The 25618-nt window shown below is 38.7% G+C and overlaps 1 protein-coding gene across 5 annotated transcripts in view; it reads right to left on the bottom strand.

Annotated features, from left to right (window-relative positions):
- Positions 1-25618, bottom strand: part of TTN (titin) — a 274868-nt gene that overhangs the window by 244838 nt on the left and 4412 nt on the right. For 3 of the 5 annotated variants that reach the window (XM_052636391.1, XM_052636392.1, XM_052636393.1), the window contains exons 3-23: positions 25075-25278; positions 23365-23652; positions 22690-22775; positions 22351-22595; positions 17660-17975; positions 16929-17081; positions 16151-16288; positions 14549-14680; positions 12479-12616; positions 11875-12012; positions 7561-7854; positions 7342-7464; positions 5679-5960; positions 5382-5447; positions 4417-4675; positions 4151-4214; positions 3820-4035; positions 2748-2890; positions 1432-1637; positions 647-880; positions 292-536 (exon numbers count right to left, since the gene is read on the bottom strand). In XM_052636391.1, the coding sequence (XP_052492351.1) occupies positions 292-536; positions 647-880; positions 1432-1637; positions 2748-2890; positions 3820-4035; positions 4151-4214; positions 4417-4675; positions 5382-5447; positions 5679-5960; positions 7342-7464; positions 7561-7854; positions 11875-12012; positions 12479-12616; positions 14549-14680; positions 16151-16288; positions 16929-17081; positions 17660-17975; positions 22351-22595; positions 22690-22775; positions 23365-23652; positions 25075-25278 (3970 nt within the window). Of the gene's footprint in view, positions 1-291; positions 537-646; positions 881-1431; positions 1638-2747; positions 2891-3819; positions 4036-4150; positions 4215-4416; positions 4676-5381; positions 5448-5678; positions 5961-7341; positions 7465-7560; positions 7855-11874; positions 12013-12478; positions 12617-13204; positions 13340-14548; positions 14681-16150; positions 16289-16928; positions 17082-17659; positions 17976-22350; positions 22596-22689; positions 22776-23364; positions 23653-25074; positions 25279-25618 lie in introns of all 5 variants that reach the window. The other 2 variants (XM_052636390.1, XM_052636394.1) reach the window with 2 other exon arrangements.

The raw sequence follows: 25618 nt of genomic DNA, 5'->3' as shown, positions 1-25618 counted from the left end.
ATAAACTAGGGATAACATGTAAAATCAGACGTTAAACAACTCTTTATAGCCTTCACTGTATCAGCTATGGCACTGGCAAAACAGATAATATGATACCTGATGAAAGATGCTTTGCTCATTCTACACAGGGGTAAGAACTAAAAATTGGGCAATTGCCAGCACAGAGAATGGTAGACTTCTGGGTTTTTTCAGCCTTCATACCCCCCACTACATGACAGTAATTTGCTACTGAGACATTTGGTGTTTTAAACAATTTAAATACTGATCAACCTGAACTAGTATGACCCTCACCTGATTCTGCTCACTGGCTCTGGTGTGGGTATGTAAGTCGGGGCACTGAGAGGTGCCGCAGGCTCCACATACAACTTCCCTGAGCAAATCGCGTTTCCTTTCATATTGCTGGCAAATGCAGTATAGATGCCTTCATCTTCCGGAAGGACAACAGGTATTCGCAGACTAGCTCTGCCATCTTGTAGAAAGTCCATATGGTATCTCTCTCCATGTTTGATGCGCTTGCCATCTTTATACCATGCAATCTGTGAATAATATCATGCACATGTAAATAAGATTTACACAAAGGAGTTACACTATAACCTATGTGTGTCTTTACTGTAGCATGGAGGTATGATCAATGCTTATATTTTACCTTGGGTAATGGATACCCAGACATCTTGCAATGAAATGTAACACCCATCCCTTCCAGAATTCTATAATTCTTGACTCTTAAATCAAATCCTGCTTCAATAGCTTCAGATTCAGAAATGTCAACTGCCATCTTTTCTTCTCCATCTTCTTCAAGAAGTTCTTCTAATGTAGTCTTTATTATTCTGTATTCAATTTCTTTAATAAGTCTCTCTTCAAAGGAAGAAATGTGGAATTCCTATGCAGTAAAAAAGATGACAGCCTTTTAAAAAGATATCTGCTGACTGATAGAAATTCTTTAAGAGTATTTGTTTTCAGAAATAAGGTTTGATTAAAATTTTTAACAGGAAGAAACATCTAGAAGCGTTTAATTTTGCTTTTTTATCCGTTTTTCAGTGAGAATTAGATGAGTCATTATTTTTTAATCTGCCTTCCAGTCATCTTTGGAAGTTCATGCTGTGTGGTGTCTTGGACAATGGTATTCTAACAGTATGGGTTATACATGTGATGTCTATCCTACTGATGAAAAAATGTCGGCAGTAATGAACTTTGTTGTTTTAGTAATTGTTTTTCCTACTCACATGTAATCTTTATTTCCAAAGTCATATGTGCAACATATTAATATTATGAAGATTAAGGAAGCTCATCAGCAGTGAACCTGGATCTGCTTATAGTAGTATAACCCTGGCCCAGCACTCGAAAATGAACATATCAAACAAAAACAGGGGCACTGCAGGAGGAAAGAATAATGTGTGAAGTGATTTACTTGGTCATTATTGTTATACCTACCTGGTCTTCCACAAAAGTTCTGACCATTACAGTATCTTTGGCCATTTTCTTCCTAATTAAGGCTTGTTCTTTTTCATACTCTTTTTCATACTCAGGGTATACATATCCAGGCGCTATTTCTCCAACTTTAGGTTCTTGCACAAATGCAGTCACTTGTGTTTGGTAAAGCATTTCTTGCTGGGATTTCATCAGTGACTCATAATCAGCTAGGGGTTAAGAACATGAGTTAATTTTTAATGTTCTTATGAAAAAGCTTTCATGCCACTGTTCATTCAAGCAAGTCCTACCCTATTGAGAGTTGATAAACAAAAGCCAGATTTTCCAAATTTTACTATGAAAGTGCTCAGGATAGACTAAGTAGATAGAATTTCAAACCCAAACTTACATTAATAAGTCAAAGCAGCCACTACTATTATAGAAAAAAAATTATATTAGCAGTCAGTCCTTTGGGATCAACCCTAGAGGTCTTCCTAATTTGTCATGTGACTTCTGGCAATTCATTTATCTTCCTTGGTCTTGAGTGCTTCATCTGCAAAATGGGGACAACATCCTAATCCTAAGGGGTTTTATACAGAACATAGGATGGTCCACTATAAATGTGAACATCTTGGCAAAGATAATGGAGACCCACAGGTACGTTTTAATTTAAATGCTATTACCCCCCCTTTTTTTCCCCCAAATTACTTATGAATATTGAAAATCCTGATTTCTAGCTTAAAAAAAAAATTGGAAGCTTTAGCAACATTGAGCCTGGTATATGTGTGCCTGGCAAGAACATACTGGAGGTGGGGCGCTACTGACCTCCTGGGGCAGGGCATATACTCTCCAATTTCTCCACTGTCTTCATTGCACTCACTAATATCTGTCTGGATTGAGAGTGCCACGGGATTTAGAATCCTTACATTTTTATTTTTTAATTTAATGTAATTGTTTTGGCCAAACCACATGGCATTGTGGGATCTTAGTTCCCTGACTAGGGACTGAACCTGCACCCCCTGCATTGGAAGGCAGAGTGTTAACCACTGAACTGCTGGGGAAGTTCCTCCTGCATTTTCAAAGTCATTATATACTTAGACATGAACGCACCAAAACCAAACTATTGTCAGAACCTTTGAAGTTTAGTACTGGTACGGTTTTTGAGGCCATGTGATCTAAAACATTTCCTATGCAGCTGAGGCCAAGAGGAGGGCGGATGTGGACAGAGCCAGTATCAAAACTGGAATGCTGCAGCAGGACTTCTGACGATCACACAGCGCTGCTTGTCCCTGCATTTCCATTCTTATCATGCACATGGAACTACTTAGAGTTGCACTCACCTTCTTCAAGCAAGGAGGCAGAAGCAGAAGTTTCTCCATGCTTATTACGAATAACAATAGTGTATTCTCCAGCATCATCAGCAAAAGTCATTGAAATCACCAGTCTGCACTCTCCCGTTTGTTTGTTGTAACTCACTTTGTATCTTTATGGAAATGAACAAACGAAAGAGCTCATAAATAACCCTTATGTGAGTAAAATAAGCCTTATGTGGATCTGTGGTATAAAATTCAATGATCCTAAACATGGGACTAAGCTCCCCCATAGAATATAAGATTGCTAACAATTGAGGGAAATGCACGCACATGAGTAATGAAGGCCAAACAAGTTAAAATTTTCATTTTAAATAATAGTCATATATTCTTCAAAATAAATAATAGATTATAATACTACTAGAATCAACTGTATGGAAATAAGAGACTTCAGTGTTTATGTTAGCAAATGATGAGGTCATTTAAATACTAAGATACTTCTCTTTGCTCATTATTTTGTTCCCTGTATTATGTGAAGATCAAATGAATAATGAAAACAATAAACTCCTTTAAACATTTCAATATTAAGTCTTTGGTACACTACATTTCTTCTTATTAAGATATGATGGATACATTTTCAGATTAAGTTGCAGGAAATTTAAAGCTGAATTTTATATTCAATTGCAAATTTATTAGCATAGATTTCCACATATAACCAGCTTTCTTCAAAAATTACCCTTTTTCTTTTATCTTTTAGTGACTTAATTATTATGCCTTTTTATTGAAAGTTGTTTCAGATCCTTGGTAGAAAAATATGTTTTGTGTGTGTAAAAATTCCACAGCATTTTCCCTATTTCACCAGCACTGTAAGTGAATCAAACCAGAATATAATATATGTATCTTCCATCCACTTGGGTCACATAACTCTGTTTCTCAATAAGACTTTGTGTGAACACACGAAAACACCTGAAAGCACACTATGAAGGCTCTATAACAAAAGACCCTACTTCTGAGGGTGGGGTAAGTATATTCTATTCTCTCTTGGCTTCACAGACCTATCAGACAAATCACAGAAAACTCCATCATTCAACCATGAAAATACCTGTATCCCGTGGTTAGAGGAACACCGGACTTTTTCCAGTAGACATGGGGCTTTGGGTTGCCACCAACCTGGCATTCAAATACAATGCTCCCACCTTCCACCAGTTTCTGGACCACTGGTTTTGTAATAAAGAAAGGAGCAGCAGGTTCTCCCGGCCCTGCTGGTTCCTCTGGGATGCTAGTATCAGTCATTACCACATCTCTTGATTCGACGAAGCTGGAAAGAGAATGCCCCTCATGTGAGCTTCTGGACTGCCATTTGCCAGTATGAAAGGGACTAACCAAGCAAAACTGTACTACAGTGAAAAGTCATTAGCAAAATAAGGTGTTACCGTTTCTCTTCTGTGGTAATTTTCTCAGCCACAGCTATTGTTTCTTTTTCAAATTCTTCCGACACTAGAAGAAGACAGACGTTTCTCTGGTTAAAGTCAGGTGTTTAGTTCGCTTCACTACTGACCTCTCCTTAGCATGCCAGTTAAGTTGACCCCATAATTAACCCCTTGATTCTAAAAGGGGACTCCATTACCAGGTATGTAGAAAGAAGTGTCAGGTGGCAGTGAGGAGTGTGTGGGAGGTCCGTGGGGGTGTGACCACTGACCTTGCACAGCTAGATAACAGGATGTACTGACGGTCCCAGCCTCATTCACAGCAGTGCAAGTGAACCGCCCGCTGTCTTCTGCAAAGGCTTCACGAATCAGAAGGCGAGCAATTCCACTCTGGAAGGTTATCTGGAAATCAATGGAACTTTCTATCTGGTAGTCTTCCCTGTACCATGTCACTTTGGGGGATGGGTATCCAGAGATGTGGCACTCTAAGGTGACAGATTCACCTTCAATAACAGTCACGTTCTTTAAGCCCTAAAGAAAGAAGAAACAGGAAGTACTGATACGTGTGCAGATGCATCAATCATCTCTATATGTTGTACCAAATGTGGGGGTTTGACCTTGTGCATTTGAATTGTCATAAAATGCCTTCTTAACATCAAGACTGTGGAACTATCTGTCAAGAAACTCCTTTGGAAATTGGAATACTCCCAATTTGAAATAAATGTAAGGTGTTTCCAACTTCATAAGGTGGAACTGTACTGATGTCACATAATAGGGCACCCCTGTACCCTCTGTTGTTTGCATATATTCAAATCCTAACAAAGCTTGAAAGCTCAGCAGCGAACGTTGCCTCTTCAGCAAAACATCCCATGCTATCCTCAACTGGAAGTAATCAAACTTTCCTTTGCACCCTCCCTCTACTGAAGTGCTTATCACCTTTTATATTTTATTATGCTTATTTACATACATTTTTTCAGATAGTAAGACAGATTTCAAAGAGGGCTAGACTAGTCTTGCAATCATGCCTTACACATAACAGAAACTCATCGAATCTGCTGGCTATGTGACTGAGGCTGTCACACAGAATTCCCCCTCTCCGTGCCTAATAGTAGATGGTCTTAAAAAAATACTTGCAGATGCACTCATGGAATTTTCAAGTTTGAGAAGCTGATGTTTGCATGTATGAACATTATTTGACTAGATATGCATGTGATCCAACACTATCAACTTTACTCACCGAGACTAAAGTGGGTGGAGTAACAGGGATTTCAACAGGCGCAGGTACTCTTGCTGTTTCTGTTATCTACAATTTTGACAAAGGATGTTACAAAATGCTCAGGAAATTAGGGGAAGTTTCAAACTCTTAGCACATGCAAAATTATAAAACTAATTCGAGAAGAGGTCTGACCCACACCATGCTCGATAAAATGAAGTCTGAGCAATGGAGAAAGGCAGGACAACGGATTGGCCTAGTGCCTGGTCCTGCTCCCCGGGAATGGATTAAGAGACAGCAGGGGCTCCAGTGACCACCAACCTTGGTTTCACGCTCACGCAGTGCTTCGAAGCGCTCTTCACGGACTGCAACACCAGTGATGCTCACCCCAACCTCCTTTTTCACCTCAATGCCAGCTTGACTCTTAAAAGTCTCTGGTGTGTCCGCAAAGGGGAACTGGGGTGAAGGAGTGGGCTCCGCTCTCACTCGAGCCTCAGCAGGCTTCACAGTAGGTGCCTTCACAGATTTGGTGACCTTCTGAGCAGAAGGTGTGGCTGACAACTCTTTTTGTAATGTGGCAATAGCGGTACCGGCTATTGATGCCTAAATAAAAACAGAGTCAGAAAACAGTCACTTAACTGCCATCCCAGTCGCCTCCCAGAAGTCCTTCACCACCAGCACTCTTGTGGCAAGTCTGAGTCAATTTTCTATGTGGTTCCCTTTTTAATGTTCTCATTATCACTTTTATAGTTAATGAAAAGTCAGAGATAAGCCAGTTATAAAGCTTACTGTCATTCCTGCCAGCTTCTAAAATACATTTGAAAGTCTTCCTAATAGAGTTGTATTTAGAACTTATTTTATGCTCTTATCATAAAGGGACTGAAGGTCTTCTAAAACTTGGTCATGAATTTTCACTTAAATCATGCCAAGGAAGCTGTGTTTGAAAATGAAACAGTGGGAAATTCAAAAATAATAACAATTTAAACTACTTGGTTAATTCCTAAGAACTACTTTAAAATAGAACATTTAGGCTTTGGCCACAAATCTGTATGAGAGGTGAAAGTGAAAAAGCTTAGAATATTTTACGAGTTTCCTTGCTCTTTTTATTCTGTTGCTGTCTGGGTATTTGAGATTATCCCAAATGCAGGTATTAAATATACCTTATAATTCTCTGAAGCATATAGCTTGGATTCTATGACTCGGGTGTGTAACATAAGAATGTGTGCCTGCTAAGTCACTTCAGTCATATTTGATTCTTTGTGACCCCATTGACTGTAGCCCACCAGACTCCTCTGTCCATGGGATTCACCAGGCCAGAATACTGGAGTGGGTTGCCATGCCCTCCTCCAGGGGATCTTCCCAACGCAGGGATTGAATCCCTGTCTCTTATGTCTCCTGCGTTGGCAGGTGGGTTTTTACCCCTAGCGCCGCTTGGGAAACCTCAAAGTAAGAACAGTTGTGACTAATACTGAGGATTATTAGATCTTATCAACTTACTAAGGTTTTCACTTGTACTAACTTGCTCCTGATGACAGAGCTAATAAGGGGCAGAGTTAGGGCGCTAATCCAGGCCTGTGTGATCCCACAGTCCAGCCCAACTACCACACGGTAACACGTCTCCATCTTGTTATCCTGACTTCTCAGTGTCTGTCTTTGGTATCGGTATCAATTCTCATTTATGTCATTCTGAAATATCTCACAGCATAAGGAAAACTGAACTGAACCTTTTACAGAATGCGAAACAGAGAGAAGCCAGTATGGATTTGTGTCTTCTCAGAGGTGTCAGAAAACTATCTGATAGTCTAGGCTCTCTCTGCTGGGCAAGTTCCAGTAATTGAATTTTAGGGGCTTCTGAGTCTACATGAGTCTACAGACATTGCCAAAAACTAGCCTGTATTGCCTTCACCAAAAATGCTCCATATCACACAACCTACTTTTTTCCTCTAAGTCTAACATTTCTTTGTCATGCTCTTTAAATTCTTACCTCATATCCATGTTCTGTCTTAGGAACAGAAATTTTTGAAACAGTAAAGTGAGGGCTTGCTGTGCGGGGGCGTTTATCCACATGGACTAATCTTTCACTTGTTAGATCTGTAGTTTTCTTGATCTGCATGGAAATGGAACTCAGTGAAACCCTTGCTCACCAGATGAGCACAGCAGTTATGTTTGCTTTCCCAGAAACAGGCAGTGGGTCCAAACTCACCTGTGTTGATATGTGCATTCCCATTTGATCAGTAGTTGTGATATGAGTCTCAGAAGGAGCATGAATCACTACAGGTTTGACTGCTTTAGGGACAACGTGGGGCTCTGAGGCTGGACGTGGGGGCTGCTCAGCTACCTTTGTGGCGGAAATGTGCTCCTTATATCCATACTCCAAAGTGGTCTTCTGAGCGTATGATTCTTCAACATGCCCGGGTTCTCTGGGCTCTCGAACTCGGGCCTGGTCGACTGCAGCAACCACTGTCGCTACAGCTTCCGCCTTTTTCCCAACGCCCACCTGCAGACAACGTTCCAGAATTAACACTCAGTAATGTCAAAGTCAGGTTGGGACTTTTCCTCCTGGGATAGTCACCGAGAAAAGACAAATGCCTATAAGGCGTGATGGACAGATGGTGCCCATGTTACACAACTATGTTAATGTCTCCAGAAATGTGACTTTAGAATTGCATTTAGGAACTTCATGTTTCACTGATCATTACAATGTGTAGACGTCTAGTTAGATACACTCTATGAAGCCTGGCTTAATTAGACATTAAATCACACAAACACAACACAGGACAACACAATATGTGTATAAAACGGTAAAGAAGATTTGAGTTTGTCCAGTACTTTGTCCATGGCAGACAGACAGCACTTGTGAAGTCAGAACTTTGGGGCTAATCATTCAGTCTGGTGTAGGTGCAATGACAGTGATGACAAAAATGCCCTCAAATATTGTCACAGTCCCATCCAGAAAACATCAGCTGCTGCAGCGTTGTCTACTCACATGCAAATCTGAGATAACAAGAAAGCTTGTGAACACACAGGGAACATGTTAATTTACTTATGATTCCCTAGGGATAAGAAATTTTTAATTTATTAGAAAATATCTTTCTGAAAACACATGAATGAAGATGCTGTGATGCAAATCAAAGTGTTATCCTATTTGGATTCAAGAAAACAACCTTCCGCAGCAAAGTTCAATTTACTGTCATTACCACTGAAAGTTAAAGTGAAGAAGGAAACCGAAATGTTGTTTTCTCATTTCCATGAATATGATTATCGTAAATGGGAACACAGTTTGCAAAGGAGTTTCTCTTTTATAGAAAGCAAGCCAGTTGATATGGCTCATATATTATGATTTTGCACAATTCTTGGAAACAGCATATTGCAAACATCACATCACCATGTCCATCAGTGCTGTTTAAAAGAATGCTGGAATATTTTATTAATGTCCAGTTTTCTGCTGCTGTGAGTAGAACCTAGATTGCATCTGAAATGTTTTTCAAGTGTACTACCTCTATATATCTGTTCAAATGGTAAATGATCTGAACCATTTAATATATAAATGAGGTATTTTTGAGATGAAATTGGGCCTTTAGTGATCACAGGGTTCATCCAGCTCTCCTTCCAGGAAGCCACAAACAATCTAATCTGCCTTGAAGAAGGATAGATACCATTTCACTTTAGATTGCATCTTAAACTGTAAGATACATGTGAGGATTAGGCGGTTTAAGTTAATTCATCTGGCTGTTTCTTTTTTTAAACCACATGGGCCATAAGTTGACTTTAATTTTAGAGATGTTTTAAAATGTTACCATCTTCAACAGATTTATATTTGTTTATATAAATAAATAACTTTGCCTGTAAAATGATTACATTTACATTATATCTCATTTGAATCTTTCAACCAGTCTATGAAATAAATTGTTCTATTTTAATAATGAGAAACCTTAGTTTCAAAGGAACTGTCACTCACCAATTGACATAGACGAATGTCATTCTTAATTTATGTTGATGTATGGCAAAACCAATACAATATTGTAAAGTAATTAGCCTCCAATTAAAATAAATTTAAATTAAAAGTAAATACAATAAAACTTATGCAAAAAAAGAATCTTAACTATGGTAAGATATTTTAAATTGGGGAAGCATTTATATGTTTTTTCCTGAGTTAACATCTATCAACTCTATATACATATGCTGGTGGACATTTTTAATTTAAAACTTATGGAAAAAAAGAATCTTAATTATGGTAAGATATTTTAAATTAAGGAAGCATTTATATGTTTTTTCCTGAGTTAACACATATCAACTCTATATACATATGCTGGTGGACCCATACCCTCATTTTGGTTGACAATCACAAATGAGTTTTCTAGGCTGATAGCCACTTTTATTTCTTTTTTTCTGACTCTAATATCCCTCATATTTTTCTAAACTAGATAATCAGGAAGATTTGGACTAGAATTGGAGAGCTCAATTCCTACCAATTTAAGCTGAGAATAATTAGAAAAGTGTTATTTAATCTGACTTTTCACAACTAGAAATGCTGTTCCACTGAAAGTACTGGACTGAATCTAATTGTCTCTAATGTTGTGTTGATCAGTCAAGCAACTAAATGGAACAGCGGGAGCACAGTGACTCATGATGGATGAAAAGTTAGGAGAACTGGTGATGAAATGGGAGGAAACAATGCTTTTCACCTCCACTGCATCAGTTTTCATCTCCTTATGAGAAAGATGCATTTGTTCCTGCTTAATAGCAAATCCTTTTCTAGTTCTTGGCAGTGTGGCTGATTCAGTAGATTTTGCACTAGTAACTCTTATTTTGGGTGTAGACATTTTCTTAGTGTCCATTCTTAGGTAATTTTAAATAACACAAATAAGATAGTCAAATTTGTGGGATTCAGAACAAACAAAATAATGAGATTATATTACATACTGGAATTTCTGATGTCAATGAGACTTTGAAAAGGTTGATACACCTTTCAAGATTAGACTTGAATGTGGAGTAAAAGTCACTCAGTCATGGATGACTCTTTGTGACCCCATGGACTATACATACAGTCCATGGAATTTTCCAGGCCAGAATACTGGAGTCAGTAGCCTTTCCCTTCTCCAGAGGATCTTCCAAACCCAGGGACTGAACCCAGGTCTCCCACATTGCAGGGCAGATTCTTTACCAGCTGAGCCACCCGGAAAGCCCAAGAATACTGGAGTGGGTAGCCTATCCCCTTTCCAGCAGATCTTCCCAACCCAGGAATCAAACTGGGGTCTCCTGCACTATAGGCACATTCTTTACCGACTGAGCTATGAGGGAAGCCCAATATTAGACTTCGGTAATGTTTAACAGCTGATCCTAAATCGTGTCTTAGGAAAAAACCCAAAGATGTAGACTTCGAGAACAGGACTGAGGGAAATACAGAAAGGAATGTTATGATACTAAAGAGATTGAAAAATTTTAGTTGCTAATATCCAGTTACTGTATTAGCAATGAAGAATAAAATTAGGTGAATAGTTTACTCAGTACCCAAGGCATAGATTCATAGGAAGTAGGTTAATTCATGAAAATTTCATAGCCACAAATAGATGCTACAAACAACATTTTCATAGTTTGTGTGTATTTATTCTGGTTGGATAATTGCTTCTCAAGATTTTAATATTGCATCTTGTTCAGTGTTAGTGAGAGTGACTATAGCAGGCACTATGATTTCCTCAGCTTCTTTTCTCATCTGATATTTGCAGAGAGAAAAAAGATAAAGTTTCACATGATGAAAATTATAGGTTATTTCTTAAAATAACCCCATACTATACAACATAAGATACCAAACTTATGAACCCCTCAAAATCTTTATCTTCTTGACAGTAAAAGTCATCATTTACACATATATATTTTTTTAAATGTCCATGGCATTTCTTAAAATTAGCCTGCATGCAATTTCTTTTTTTTCCCCATTTCCCATGATTTCATGTTTTATTGTGGAAAGTACACTTAACATAATGTCTACTCTTTAAACGCACAATATAGTATTGTTAACTCTAGGCGTGATGTTGTTCAATAGATCTCTAGAATTTACTCAACTTGCATAACTGAAACTTCATACCCATAAAATCAAGAAATTAACACATTTAAAAGTGAAAAAAATATATGCATAAATTGACTACCTTAATGAAACCCCTGCTTTTAGTTTTGAATGATCCATGTGTACAAGTCTAAAGATAAAAATACTATAATTTTATACAGCCTGCATGCACTTTCCATCATCAACTTCTGGAGAATTCTAGACATTAATAATAAAAAATGGAAAATAATAGTAAAGCTGTCAGTGAGGAAAGGATTATGTAGTAATATTAACAATAATAAATACTTTGTTATTTAATTTTCCAGTTGTATAACTAAAAATAAATTAGGTTAATAAGAGTCTCATAAGAAATTCTCAGACTTGGTATTAAAGTATTATAATAGAGGATTTCACATGAGATTTAGTATCAGTGTATTATAATAGGGGATTTCACACTGGAATAGCAATAGTCACCTTTCCATGAGTAACTTGGGTTTGTTCTTGTCTAGTAGCCATTTCTTCTCTAGTTCTCAGTATTGTTTCTTGTTCTTTGGCTTTAGCAGTTGCAACTGCTATTGTAGACAAGGCAGTTTTCTCAGCTTCCTTTCTCATCTGATTATCACAGTAAAATCAAGTTTAAATTGCACAGGGCTTTAGACGAATATGGAATGACCCTTCCCCCCTCTTAGTGGGGATGCAAGACGAAGTTATTCAGGGTTAACTACACAAGAGAAGTTAACTTTCACTGGGGCAGTGTGTGCACACACTGACTGGGAATCACAAACCTTAGAAATGTTAACTAGAAAAAAAAATCTCCAGATGATTCCATATATTGCTTTCTAGAAATCAGGCTAATCTTCATGCAAAGGATAATGGTGAATAAAATGAATTACAAATGTTACAGATGAATGAAAATCAAAGGTGCAGATAATGAGAAAAAGTCATACATTCACCATGTGGTTTTTAGTTGGGGATTCAAAAAGGAAAATACAGATTAATAATTAACACAACGCAGTTAATGGTTTACTCGAAATTAGTTTAAAGATAAACTTTTCCCATCTTGAATATCTGTATTCACCTTTTCGTGAGTTACTTGAACTTGCTCTCTTTTGGTACTGATGCCTTCTCTAGTTCTTGACACTACATCTTGTTCTTTGACTTTGGGTGTGGCAACTATGACTTTAGGTACCACTGTTTTCCTAGTTTCTTTCAATATCTGGTCATATGATTAAAAAAAAAGGCGAGAAAATGGTCATTAAATTTCATTCAGCTCTAATTAAAAAAAAAGGTAAGTCAGAGTTGAGAAAGTAAGAACATTTCTTCCTACTCAAGGACATTTTGTCATTTGAGTTGCTTTGATCATCAGTATTGTTTCATTAGTAGCAATATCAAAGTAAGTTCAGTCTAAAACAAAAAAATGTGACGAGCAATAAGAGGATGCATTTTCCACATTATTCTCATAATTTATGGGAAATGCAAATACAGCCATCAATAACACATAACTTTGCATTATATCAATTGACTTGTACACTGGAATCCTCAATAGAAACATGTTAAATATTAAAATGAATTATAGTATTATATTAGTAATAATCCAAAGGAAATACGAAAGCTAGGAATGAAAAGTGGTGGTGAAAGCTAGACAGATAGCAAAAGGTTCTTGAGAGATCGTGAAGCTTCCTGTATGAGTTATAAGAAGAGGAGAAGGTGAAAAAGTGATCATTTTAAGACCCAGGATGAAAATGTAGGTGGCTTGTAGATGGAATGAAACAAGAGTGAATTTCACACCAGCAAGAACTGTCACCTTTTCATGAGTTATGTGCATTTGATCTTGTGTGACAATTTCTTCTTGGGCTCCCAGAATTGTTTCTAGTTGTATGGGCTTGGCAGTTTCAACTACCACCTTGGACACAGCAGCTGTCTCAGCTTTCTGTATTATCTGATTTTCAGTAAAGTAAAGGTTTGAGTTTCAAAAGGCATAGGAGAAATCGCGAGTTAACTTTGTAACATTCAGGAGGATATAGAATGCTTAGTGGTGAGAGAGGAAATACCACAGTTCTGTTTTAAGGGCCTACACTTGTGTTTAACACCCAGAAATGGACTTCTTTTCTGCCTACCTGCCCCTTAGTAAATTGTTTTAAAAACTGAAAAGTCCTCATCTTTGAGATATATTGACACATTAGGGAACCTAGTGAGTACTCACTGGCAAATGGCTAAACAGCTATGGTTATTGAACTTGTCAGTTATCAGCCTTGCAATGGCAACAAGGATTTCTATGCTCTTGATTATGCAACTTAGGTTCTTGTGCATTCAAACTCTCCCACTCACTGTACGGAGAGAAAAGTTCATCCAATGGCCTCTGACCAGCTTTTAAGTCTGAGTTGCACCTTTTAAAAAAGTAGTTCTGAGATCAACAAAGAGCTTGAGATTAAGAGAGGCTGGCCAAGTTGGAACAACCTCAATGTCACTGAAATCTACTTGAACATGAAAGAATCTACTTGAACAAGAAAGGGCCTCTTCCTAGACCCTTTAAAGCTTGATTCAATACATGGTAGAGAAGTTGATTTTGGTGACATTGAGGTTGTTCCAACTTGGCTCTATGGCATAAAACCAGCAAACACTTCTGGGTCACTGTTGATCAACCAGGAATTCACTTTTTTTTTTACAAGTACTGGTTTTCCCTGATGTTGAAATTCCTCACTTTCACTTGATATTTAGTTGAAGTGTTCATGACTAGTGTATGTGTGTATGGGGGGGGGGGGGGCGGACATACATGTGTATCTTACACTATGTAAAGTTTGTGTGTTACAGTTTAAGCTATGCATGGAAAAACTGATTGTACCAGTGGGTAACTAGGCTGGAGTGATCACTATCTGCTAGTTAAGTGTGCTCGAGAAATGTCATTGACGTGCCCCAAACTATTCTAGTCGATAATCTTCTTGAAACTGATCAGTTGAGTGGAAAATTACGCAATGAGAGTAGAATTTCTATCATGAAAGAATTTCAGTACTAGACATAGAGAAACAACAAAAAGAAAATATACACAGAAGACTCCTCCACTTAGAGGTTTTGGTTAGAGGGAACATGTAGCTGTCTGAGATGTGATATTTCTCAACAGATTACAAGGCATTTACAAAACTGGACTTACTGTTTCTTGAGTTATTTGTTTTTGTTCTTGTTTTGCAGTAATTTCTCCAGTTATTCTAGTTTCTTTTTCTTTGGCTTTAGCTGCGGAAATTACTACTTTAGGTACAAATGCTTTTTCAGTTTCTTTTCTTATCTGAAATCAACAATAAAAACAAACCTTATTGTCTGCTGATCTCTAATGAAAGCTGACATAATGTTTAATAAATATAACAAAATAGGAAATCAAAGAAGTCCTTTTCCAGAGAGTCCATTAAATAAAATGATCTCATTTTCATTAATAGTGCCATGCTCTTTGTCTAAACCATAAGTTATGCTGCTTAGAGAAACAGAAATGCATTCAACACCCTTTGCTTTGAATTAGAGAGTGTAGTCTTCTTTAAAAAGACTTCCAATTTTTATAAATGCGTATACGGCAGTATTATTCTGTGCCACTCTGTCATCTAAAGGAAATCCTAGAGCACAGGCTATTGGAATGGAAGACTTTACAAGTAATACTGATTCTTTAATTTTATAAATGAAAACTCAAACACAGATGCTTTGTAATCCATATTTATACAATATTTTTGCATTTGCTTTGAAAAACATCCTAAATATTATGAAGGTTTGGAATATCAAGACTTAACCTTTCTAAAACTGAGACATGGGGAGAACATTTCTGTCCATATCCTAGGTAAAATGTTTTCCAAACCCTTGTGAGTTAAGTTGCTTCAGTCATGTCCAGCGTTTTGCAACCCTATGGACTATAGCCTGCCAGGTTCCTCAGTCCGTGGGATTTTCCAGGCAAGAATACTGAAGTGTGTTGCCATTTCCTTCTCCAGGGGATCTTGCTGACCCAGGGATCAAACACACATCTCTTAAGTCTCCTGCACTGGCAAGCGGGTTCTTTACCATTAGTGCCACCTGGGAAGCCCAGAAAATACTGTGTTTGGATCTGGACAGCTAAGGTGTATGCGAGGGGAAAGTACTGGGGGAGGGGCAGTTTTCCTCATTTTCCTCTTTGTCATTCTCAGCATCATCACTGAAATTCAGGATCTCAGGGTTAAAAGAGGCTTGGAAGTCATCTTCCCAAACCAGCCAACTGACAACTGGCAGCGCTGGCCAACAGCCCCATCAGGTGGTCTTATCTAATCTGCTCCTGAATGCCTCCAATCACGAGGCTGTCTTCTTCACTTTTTTCCTGGTCATTTGACCTGAGAGGGCCAGATTCTCCACCTCATTTCAAATCCATGCTCAACTGTTTTTCCAAAAACTCAGGAAGCAGTTGCGAAGCTATTTTCAAAAGCACGGTGGGTTTGATGTCCTTTACCGCTCTTCCCAGTTCTTGCCTCAGCATCTACTTCTCCCTCATAGTCTCAGAGGTGGTTGGTGCATCTCCATGTCAGTGTTGAAGAGACCCCTGTTTCTACTTCCAGTGTGTGTTCCCAGAGCCCTCTTTTGTCTACACAAGGGAAGCATTTGGGGCCTCTAAGAGACTTTGGTATCTAGTACCCAGGGACACAAAACAACATGTTGCCCACAAAACAACACCTTTCCTTGTAAACAGCACTATCTGGGTTGACACTGATAACAGCAACAACAATTTCATATCAAAAACCATTTTCACCTGTTCATGAGTTACGTGCACCTGCTCTTGTTTTGTCGTAATTACTTCTCTGGTTCTGGCTTTTAATTCTTCTTCTTTGGCTTTATCGGCGGCCACTACCACCTTAGTTACAGCAGTCTTCTCTGCCTCCTTTCTTATCTGATTTTCACAGGGGAGACAAAAGTAACACTGTAATGTGCCTTATATAAAAAGGTACAAAGATAAATCAGCATAAAGACATAAATGTCACACAGAAGAGGATAAGGAGGAAAGCTAGAGTGATTTTAAACTATAACAGAAAATCTATTCAAATACGAGGTGGGAAATTATCTTGGATTTATAACACCTTCCAGCTATGAATCAAATGTCACATAGGTATTGAGGAAAGTAAAAGCAAAGCTCTTTAGGAAAAGCTTAGAGAAACGTAACGGCAGCCCTCAAATAATGGTTTCCCGGCCTGGATCCTGGAAAGACTGAGCTCTGGATGGACCGTTTTGGAACTACAGCTGCAAGTGCGTGCACCTTGTTTGCTCAGCTTAGCTTCTCAGCCACCCTTTACTTGTCTTAACTCAGGATTGCCCCTTGTCTGACCTCCTGAGAGGTACCTCTTACCTGCCAAGCTGCCTGACAGAGACCGGACCCAGTGTGTTCATACCCTGAACACCTCTGGTCTCAGACCACCAGCTTAGAATGTCCTAAAAGTCTGGCCATGGAGGGCTCAGCCCTCAAAACCATCTGAACCCTGGTTCAACCCGGGAGATTTGCACACAGAGCTCAGTCTGCACGGCCCCACGCCCACCTGTTCGTGAGCAGGTTGGATGTGCACGGCAGTCGTGGTTGTCCTCTGAGCAGTCTGCTCTACAGCGCTGATAACTGGTTCTCTCACTCTGGCCATATCAACAGCAGCGACAACGGTGGCAACAGCTGCGCTCTTGTCAGTTTCTTGTTTCACCTGGATTGGCAATGAGCAAGCATATTACTTTCCAAAATGACATGCCCAGTAGAAAATGCAAAACACAGTGGAAACAAAGTCATCAAGAGTAAAACAGACATGTGCATAAGCATCTATTACCGCTAAGAGAGATATGGTATGTATTGCTAAAATCCACATTTATAAACATCTCACAGAGCACAGCTTTTGTGGAGCTTCCCAGGTGTCCCTGGTGGTAAACCGCCCGCCTGCCAATGCAGGAGACATAAGAGAACTAGGTTCGATCCCTGGGTCGGGATGATTCCCTGGACGAGGGCATGCTAACCCACTCCAGTATTCTTGCCTGAATAATCCCATGGACAGAGGAGCCTGGCAGGCTACAGACCATAGGGACGCAAAGGGTCAGACACGACTGAAGTGACTTAGCATGCATGCACGCAGAGCATTTTCATAGAGCATAAGCCAAATTCGGTTTTCACTTTCTGTTGCATTCTTATGTTCGTATGCATCTTCCTTCAACCTATACAGACTGTGTTTCACGGCAGGATTCTGGTGGGAGAAAGCAGAACAGGAAAGGAAGGAGGAAGCTCCAGCAGTACCTCTGCAGCCGCAGCGGCGACAGCTCCTGCTGCGAAGGTAGTGCTGGCGGCGGCGCCTGCAGCTCCGCTGATGGTCACTTGCTCCTGGATCCCATATCTCCCTTCCCATCTCTCCTCTGTCCTGATCTGAGTAGCACTGGTCACCGTGGTTTCTCGCATCTCAGCCTCAGATGAAGCCACGTAGCCCTCTTGCTTCCAAGGGGGAGGCACTTCAGGGCCTGTGGGCATCGTGGGTGTCTGAGTCTTCCGGACGAGTAAGGGAGACTTGACGGATCTGATGGGGGATGTGGAGATCCTCCCCGCCGGAGACACGGACCTGAAAGTCAAATGGCAGAGGTCAAAGAGTGCCAAGGCAAGGAACTACTCTTTGGGTCATTAGATTTGAATGAAGGAAGAAAAGCCTGGAAGTGTTTAAGGCAGGGTTTCAAAATCCATGGCTCCGCATTGAGCCATGTACAGATCTTAACCTATACAGAGACAAGTAATTTACTTGAAAGTAATTTGTTTTAAATCTCAGTGAGTGTTATTCTCATGTGCTGTAACTCTGTATGAGAATCAGATCTAATCCTAAAGAATTCCCTTGCCCTGCCCTACTGTTTCATGTTTAGAAAAGTCAAGACACCAGAAGGTATTTCCCCAAAATACAGTCAAAGAGAGGGCATTGAAAATATGGTAACATAACTCTAAATTTCTCTGTGGTCCCAATTCTGGGGGCAAGGCGATGTCAAATAGGTGTTGAAGGAAGCAAGATTTCTGTAATCAACATGCTTGTGCAACTTGAGGTTAACAGAAGGTAAGCCTTTCTCATTTTCCTGTAAGACTTCCCACAGCCTTCCTCATGCCCATATGCTTTGTGAATTGCAAGGCTTTCTCATTAGTCATTTTGCAGAATTCTAGGGGTATTGCTGTGCTTTGGAAACTGTTCTGGTCCAAGTGTGGTGCACTGCTGTTTTAAGTATCTTCTGTATTTGTTTACCCTCACGTCCTCATTGTATTGTACTCTGAACTTCTTTTACATATCCTTATAGTGGATAATTTGAAACCTAAGGATTCCATAATTCCTAGGTGGCTCAGTGGTAAAGAATCCGTCTGCCAATTCAGGAGACTCGGGTTCAATCCCTGGATTGAGAAGATCCCCTGGAAAAGGAAATGGCAACCCATTCCAGTATTCATGCCTGAGAAATCCCACAGACAGAGGAGCCTGGCTGGTTACAGTCCATGGGGTCGCATAGAGTCGGACATGACTTAGTGACTAAAATAAGGATTATATAGTTTTTGGTTAAACTGATAGTTTCTTCCAAAACAGTTATCATCATTTTTTCTTTGTGTTCAAAATACAACAGCATCAGCTCAAGAATCTGGGTACTGAATAAAGCTATATACAGTCAAAAAAAAAAAAAAAGACAGCTTCTAATTGACAATAATAATTCCAGGCATCAGTCAACTATTTTAAGATGAAACTGTCCATAATTTAATTTTTAATTGATAGGGTTTAAATATACTTTTCCCTCTAGGTGGCAGTATTGCCTTATCATTGCATTTAACTACTTCAGCATACAGGAAAAATGTTTATAAATGTATTCTGACATTACATAGGGTATTTAACTTACATCGATCATAAATAAAACAATTATTCTAATTAAGGCTCAAGGTACAGTTGGTATCTACTCTAAATTGTAGAGTAAATTAACAGTACATTACAATATTGACCAATTTCATGAAGAAACGCTTAATCATTTTCTTGAAGAAGGGTTTCTTTGGGTGAAAATCAATTTACATTTTATAAATGGAGTTGTAATCAACAAAAGGGAGATCTAGGGGAACATGTCTCTATTTTGAAAGTGACTGCCTTTGAACATAACAAAGACCAGTTTAGAATAATGTAGCGTTTACACTAATTGAAGAAAAGCAAAGTGACATGTATTTACAATTTTCAACCTATGTCTTGTTCTTGCTGTCCTAGTAAAATGGGTCTAATTCAAATAGACTTAAAGACATGATTAGCATGACATGAATGATTAGCAGCAGGTTGCAGGTAAGCCTGTAACTGTGAAAATCAATGTAATTTGAGTCATTATAGGAAAGTGCTTATTTCTGCTCTTACAATAAAAAAAATCATCTGGTCACAGCGAGATATAATGCACCTTATTCAGTGAACTATGTTTGCCTTACTTTACAACAAAAATCAAGATTCAGGAAATTGTCCATCCTGGATAACTGTTATTTTCTCCAGAAATTGACATTTTAATTTCTTAATTATTTTAAAGTAAATTTGGGGGGCTAAATAATTGGAATTGCTATTAATGAATTCTCAGTACTTCTAAGACAGTCAAAATGCTCCACAGAATCAAGGAAACTCTGTAATTCTAAATGACTCTTGGGCTTGGATTAAATATATGGTGAGGTTGTCACCTCCCTCAGAAATCATGTTTGGCCTGTCTTGAGATTTTGTGGTGTGCAAACTTGGAGTTAGCCTGAAACAGAACACTTTTAAAACTTGATAGCCAGACAGACACATTTTTAAAACTGAGCTTTTAGGCCAAGGTTTCATATTAGTATTTATCAGTATCTTTAATTTTTAAAGTGGGCACTATAATAAAGACTGGAAAATACCTAGCATTTTCCCATATATTTGCTGGACATTGACATTGCCTCTGGTATGAAATACTTGTTATTTTACACTTTTTTCATTTGTGTTGCTTGTTTTTTCTTTAATGATTAATGTGTTGAAGTTCTTGATACATCTAGTATATTAGAGCTTTGCCATGAAATGTTGCAAATATTTCCGCCAAGGTCTACTGCTTGTATTTGCTTGTTTCTTATGGGGTCTTAGCCAGCACCAACATGCTCAGTTGTACAGGCTATGCATGGTTTCTAGACTTGTACTATTCACACTACAGGCACTGTATGTTTGCTTTAATATTTTATGGCAGAGGCAATAACATATCTTCAGGAAGAGGCACCCTTAGATTTTTTTTTTTAACAAATGCACTATTTGGTGTAGCAATGATTTTGCTTTTGCCATATTCAAATTTTTGTTTTTATGTATTTGAATCTGTAAATCTATTTTTAAAAGCTCTGCCCAACAAATGTTTTCTCAAATTTTCTTCTCATTTTTCTTGTTTTTTAATTTTTAAAAAATTTAGCTCTGTGGTCAACATGAAACTTATTTTGTAAATGGTGAGAGATACAGGTTTACATTTGTTTTCTCCCAAGTGGATAGCTAATTGGGCCAGCATTCTTCATAGCACAAAATATTCTTTTCCCCACTGAACTGAAAAGTCACTTGGATTAAAAATTGAATTTCCTGGGTACCTGGATTAAATTTTGGATCCTTTGTTCCGCTTCCCCATGTATATCCTATTTATTTACCAATATCACATTTTTTGATGACAGTGATGTCACAATAAGTTTGAATATTTTTTGAATCAACTATTAACTTATTCTTCTTTTAAATTTTTTCTTGGCAGGGGAACTTTCTCTACATTAAAAAAATTTTTAATTGGTCAAGAAACACTGTTTAAAAAAAAGAACACAAACTTTCCCTTTCTACTAGTTTATCATATTAAAAAAAAAATAAAAAACCTCAGCATGTTAAGCTAAATCCCCAAAATTCAAATTTGCTATAGATAGTTTACACTTGCTTATACAGTTTCTGAGTTCTGATGATACATGCTTACTTTCTAAAATACCTCCATATTAACTAAGCAAAGAAATCAAGCTTATATTCTAGATAAAATAACATAAGCACATGCAAAATATTTAGAAGGTTTTACTTACTACTACAGCATAAGACAATGGCACCCCACTCCAGTACTCTTGCCTGGAAAATCCCATGGTTGGAGGAGCCTGGAAGGCTACAGTCCATGGGGTCCCTAAGAGTCAGACACAACTGAGCGACTTCACTCTCACTTTTCACTTTCATGCATTGGAGAAGGAAATGGCAACCCACTCCAGTGTTCTTGCCTGGAGAATCCCAGGGACGGGGGAGCCTGGTGGGCTGCCGTCTATGCGGTCGCACAGAGCTGGACATGACTGAAGCGATTTAGCAGCAGCAGAGCATAAGAACATTTGTATAACTCATATTTAGAAGATACCTTCAACTAATTATCTCATTGAATCCTCACATCTTGAGATCATTCTTACTATGATTCTCAATAATTTACAAATGACATGACTAAGACCTTCAGCAATTTAACTTCTTTAAACTTCTTTAACTTCTGGTCACCTATTTAAAAAATTAGGGGTGATACTTCTTAGAGGTTGCTATGATTATTTAATGAGATAATATACATAGAGTGCAACTGAATGTCTGACAGAGAAACTGGTCAATATATATTAATATTTTATTATTACAACTATTCTGTAAGTCACATTTTAGCTAGTGATCAAGACGACTGAACACAGGGCTTCCAACCTTAAATTCTGTGCTCTTCTCATCTCACTGTGCTTTCTCTTAGCTCCTAGAGCAGATATTGAATGGCATACAAATAAGAATGTAGAATTAGAGCTCAGAAAGTTTTCCAATTTACCCGTGGACAGTAAAGATTTGTGAAAATCATAATATCTTTTTGGTTTAACTCTTTTTATCACACACAACATTCCTTATTCCTTCCTTTTATATCTCTTCTTATCAGATTAAACCTAATTTTAAAACGCATAATGACCTGATCTCTTTTAAAAAGCTTTACCTGACAGGAGATGGAGTCGGTGCCCGCACATGTCTGACGGGGGAAGGGGAGTGTCTTATCGGCGATGGGGACTGCTGTCGAGCCAACTGTGCTTTGGCAGCAATGGATGGTGGTGTGGGAGACCTTGATTTTGGTTTAGGAGGTATCCTGGGAGGTGTTTTATGCGGCAGCTGTTGCCCAGCGGCACCATCTATGACCATCTCAACTGCTGCAATTGAGCTGGCATCAAAGTGGGCCTCAATCTTCTGCAAAGAGAAAAACAAAGACCATGGTGAGAAGAAATAGTTGGTGAAGCAACAATTTAAAAGGCAGTATATACAGTATATATTTCAAGAAAACCTTTTCAATTCGAGTTTGTCGTGTTTCTGAAATCTGAGCAGTCGAAACAATTGTCTTTGTCCTTTTAGCGGGTACTACTTCTTCACCTGTAGGGAGGGAAAGACAAGTATTTAGGAGGGAGCACAAGGACCCAGTTTTAAAGGGGTTTTGTTAATTCTGACTACAAAGTCAATAGGATTTTCTAGGTATCCCAATGGGGACAATTGCAGTAAGATTTGGATTTTGTATAAATGGAAATTAGGTTTAAACAAAGAAAATATTTATTATTATTTATTTGAAAATATTTATTATTTATTATGAGTTTACTTAGAATCCTTTTTAAAAATTCATTATTTGCCAATAATTTGAAAATGTAGATGATTTAATTGAAATACTTTCCAATTTCTAGTGGCGTTAAAAATTACAGATTGGGAGCTCGTATACACCTGTGGTGGATTCATGTCAATGTATGGCAAAACCAATACAGTACTGTAAAGTAAAATAAAGTAAAAATAAATTAAAAAAAAAATTACAGATTGCTTCTAAACTCCTCCTTTTTATGGGTGTTGAAAAGCCAGCTTTGATTTCAGCTCACGGTATTCCATGACCTCAGAGGGAAGGCAGGTGGACCCCTGGTCCCACTCGGTCCTAAGTGTCCCCTCTCCCGCCTCCTGTTCCTCAACCTCCAGGGCATACCTTGAACCAGTAATTCGGCAGTGGAAGTAGCTCTTCCAACGCTATTGGTTGCATTTACTGAATAGGTGCCAGAGTCTTCTGGGTATGCTTCTGCAATCAGTAAGCTGTAGAGTTCGCCTTCTTGTGAAATTTGAAAATCAAGGGAGCTCTGGATTTCGGCTCCATCCCGGTAGAACTTCACCACAGGTGTAGGGATTCCAGTCACTCTCACTTGGAGTCGCACTTGGCTTCCTTGTCTCACAGTCATGCTCTGCAGCCGTTGAGTGAAGTTGGGTGGTGCTGTCTCCGCTGCAGCAGAAGGGAAGAAAGTCAGGACCAGTGCCAGTCAGGGTACTCCCAACAAGCTATTTTTAAGTAATCACAGCTCTGTTTCCGAAACCAGGTCATGACTCGCTGACTCAAACATCCTTGACTGTCCTTGAGCCCAGCTCATCCATCAGATGACAGCAAGAGCGGAGCCAGGAGGCGGCAGAAGGCACCCACCACCATACTTTATTGCTTTGTTTTGTTTAGCTATTCTAGGTCACCACATTTTTAAAATGTTACATTGTTATAGAATTTTTAGAGAATTTTTCCATCAGTTACTCCCAACTTCACATCTAGCACTTTTTAATATGTTAAGGTAACTTTACATATTTCAGTAGGTTGCATTAAAATAAACTCCAATGGTTGGTTTGCTGGATATACCTATAACTTACAGAACCATTACATTTTAATTTAAATATAAAATCCTAAATTGGTTCCAACTTAATCAATATTCAAATAACTCAAATATTTACTTGCATTTAAAATGTTAATCCAAATAATGACATGCTTTAATGTTAGTTATGCTACAGAAAGCAGATTTTTTAAGTTATGTTGGAAGTTTTTAATAAAATAAATGTGAATGGTGAGTGGGATTAATTTTGACATGTTTTTGAGTAATAAACAATAGCAGATGCTGTCAACCTTGTGCATTGTCCCTTCTGAATATCCTGGATAAAAGTTAAAGTTCATACCTGATGTTCCTTCTGTTTTGGTTAATGAGAGCCCTATCCTTAAACAGTGCTAAATACATAGTTTATTGGATAGACATATGTAATGTTATGCAGTTCAAGAAAGATATTGTTCTGTAAGATGTAAAGTAATGTGATGTTCTGTGTATTAATATCTTACAAAGTAAAGGATGGAGAAAAATGACAGAGGCCATAAAGATTGGGTGGTAACTTTTATGGGGAAACTGTGTCATGCATTTGAATCGTAAATTTGCCCCTTTTCTATGCTTACAGTGCAATTTTTTTAGAAATAGAAAGTAAATGAAGAATTATTAATCATCATAGCCTAGAGCAGTACTTCTTAAATGGGTGGTCTGTGGACCGCTAGCGTCAGAATCATAGGTGCCTGTTAAAGTGGGAATTCTTGGAGATAGTCATATTTCCTTAGCAGGTGCATACACAAGGCTCCAAGCCTTTCTCCTTGCTCAGAAACACAGTTTTTAACATCTCCTTAGTATACTTTTAGGTGCTTGATACATGCATAAAGGAAGTAGTTCTCAGCCACTTTTTGAGACAAGACAAACAACTTTGCTGTCAATGCAGCGTCCAGTGAGCCCTTCTCTGGATTCCAGCTGCTCGGGCTCACTAGTTCTTGGTGGACAAGCCCCACCCCAGATCCTGGAGTTGCCTTCTGGGCGGCGTGTTTCAGGGGATGGGCAGGTCCCCTCCTGCCTACCTGTCACGAGAAGCTCAGCAGTACTAGTTGCTTGTCCAGATCCATTGGTGGCTCTCAGGGAGTATCGTCCACTGTTGGCTTTTGTCACGGCGGGGATCGTCAGTCTAGCGCGGCCATCGCTAAAGGAGATCTGCACGCCGGGCAGAGTGGAAGTAGAAATCACCTGGCCATCCCTAAACCAGCTCACCTCAGGAACTGGGAAACCTAGGAAACAAAGAATTCATCTTTATGTTTGGGGCACTGCCAAGCCCTCTATTCTGTCCCGTTATGTTCACTCCCTTATCTTAAACCATAAAAGCTATCCAGAGTGTTATGCTATTCAATGACAGTGAAAATTTGACAGCTCTGTGATAAAAGTACAAAGTTGCAGACCATTAGGTAGGTCTGTGGGTTCACACAGAGGCCAGCACCTTCATTTCACAGGGGAGGAAACTGAGGCCAAAAAAATCTCAGTAATTTTTTCAAGGTCCCTCAGTGGGCAGTGGCCCACAGAGGGCTAGAACAGCCATCACCTGCCCTCCTGCCCAGGGGTCTATCTAAGGCG

The sequence above is a fragment of the Budorcas taxicolor genome, chromosome 2, assembly GCF_023091745.1.
Source record: "Budorcas taxicolor isolate Tak-1 chromosome 2, Takin1.1, whole genome shotgun sequence".
Taxonomy (NCBI): domain Eukaryota; kingdom Metazoa; phylum Chordata; class Mammalia; order Artiodactyla; family Bovidae; genus Budorcas; species Budorcas taxicolor.
Note: the sequence above shows the minus strand (reverse complement) of the source record. Positions and strands in the feature narration are given on the sequence as shown.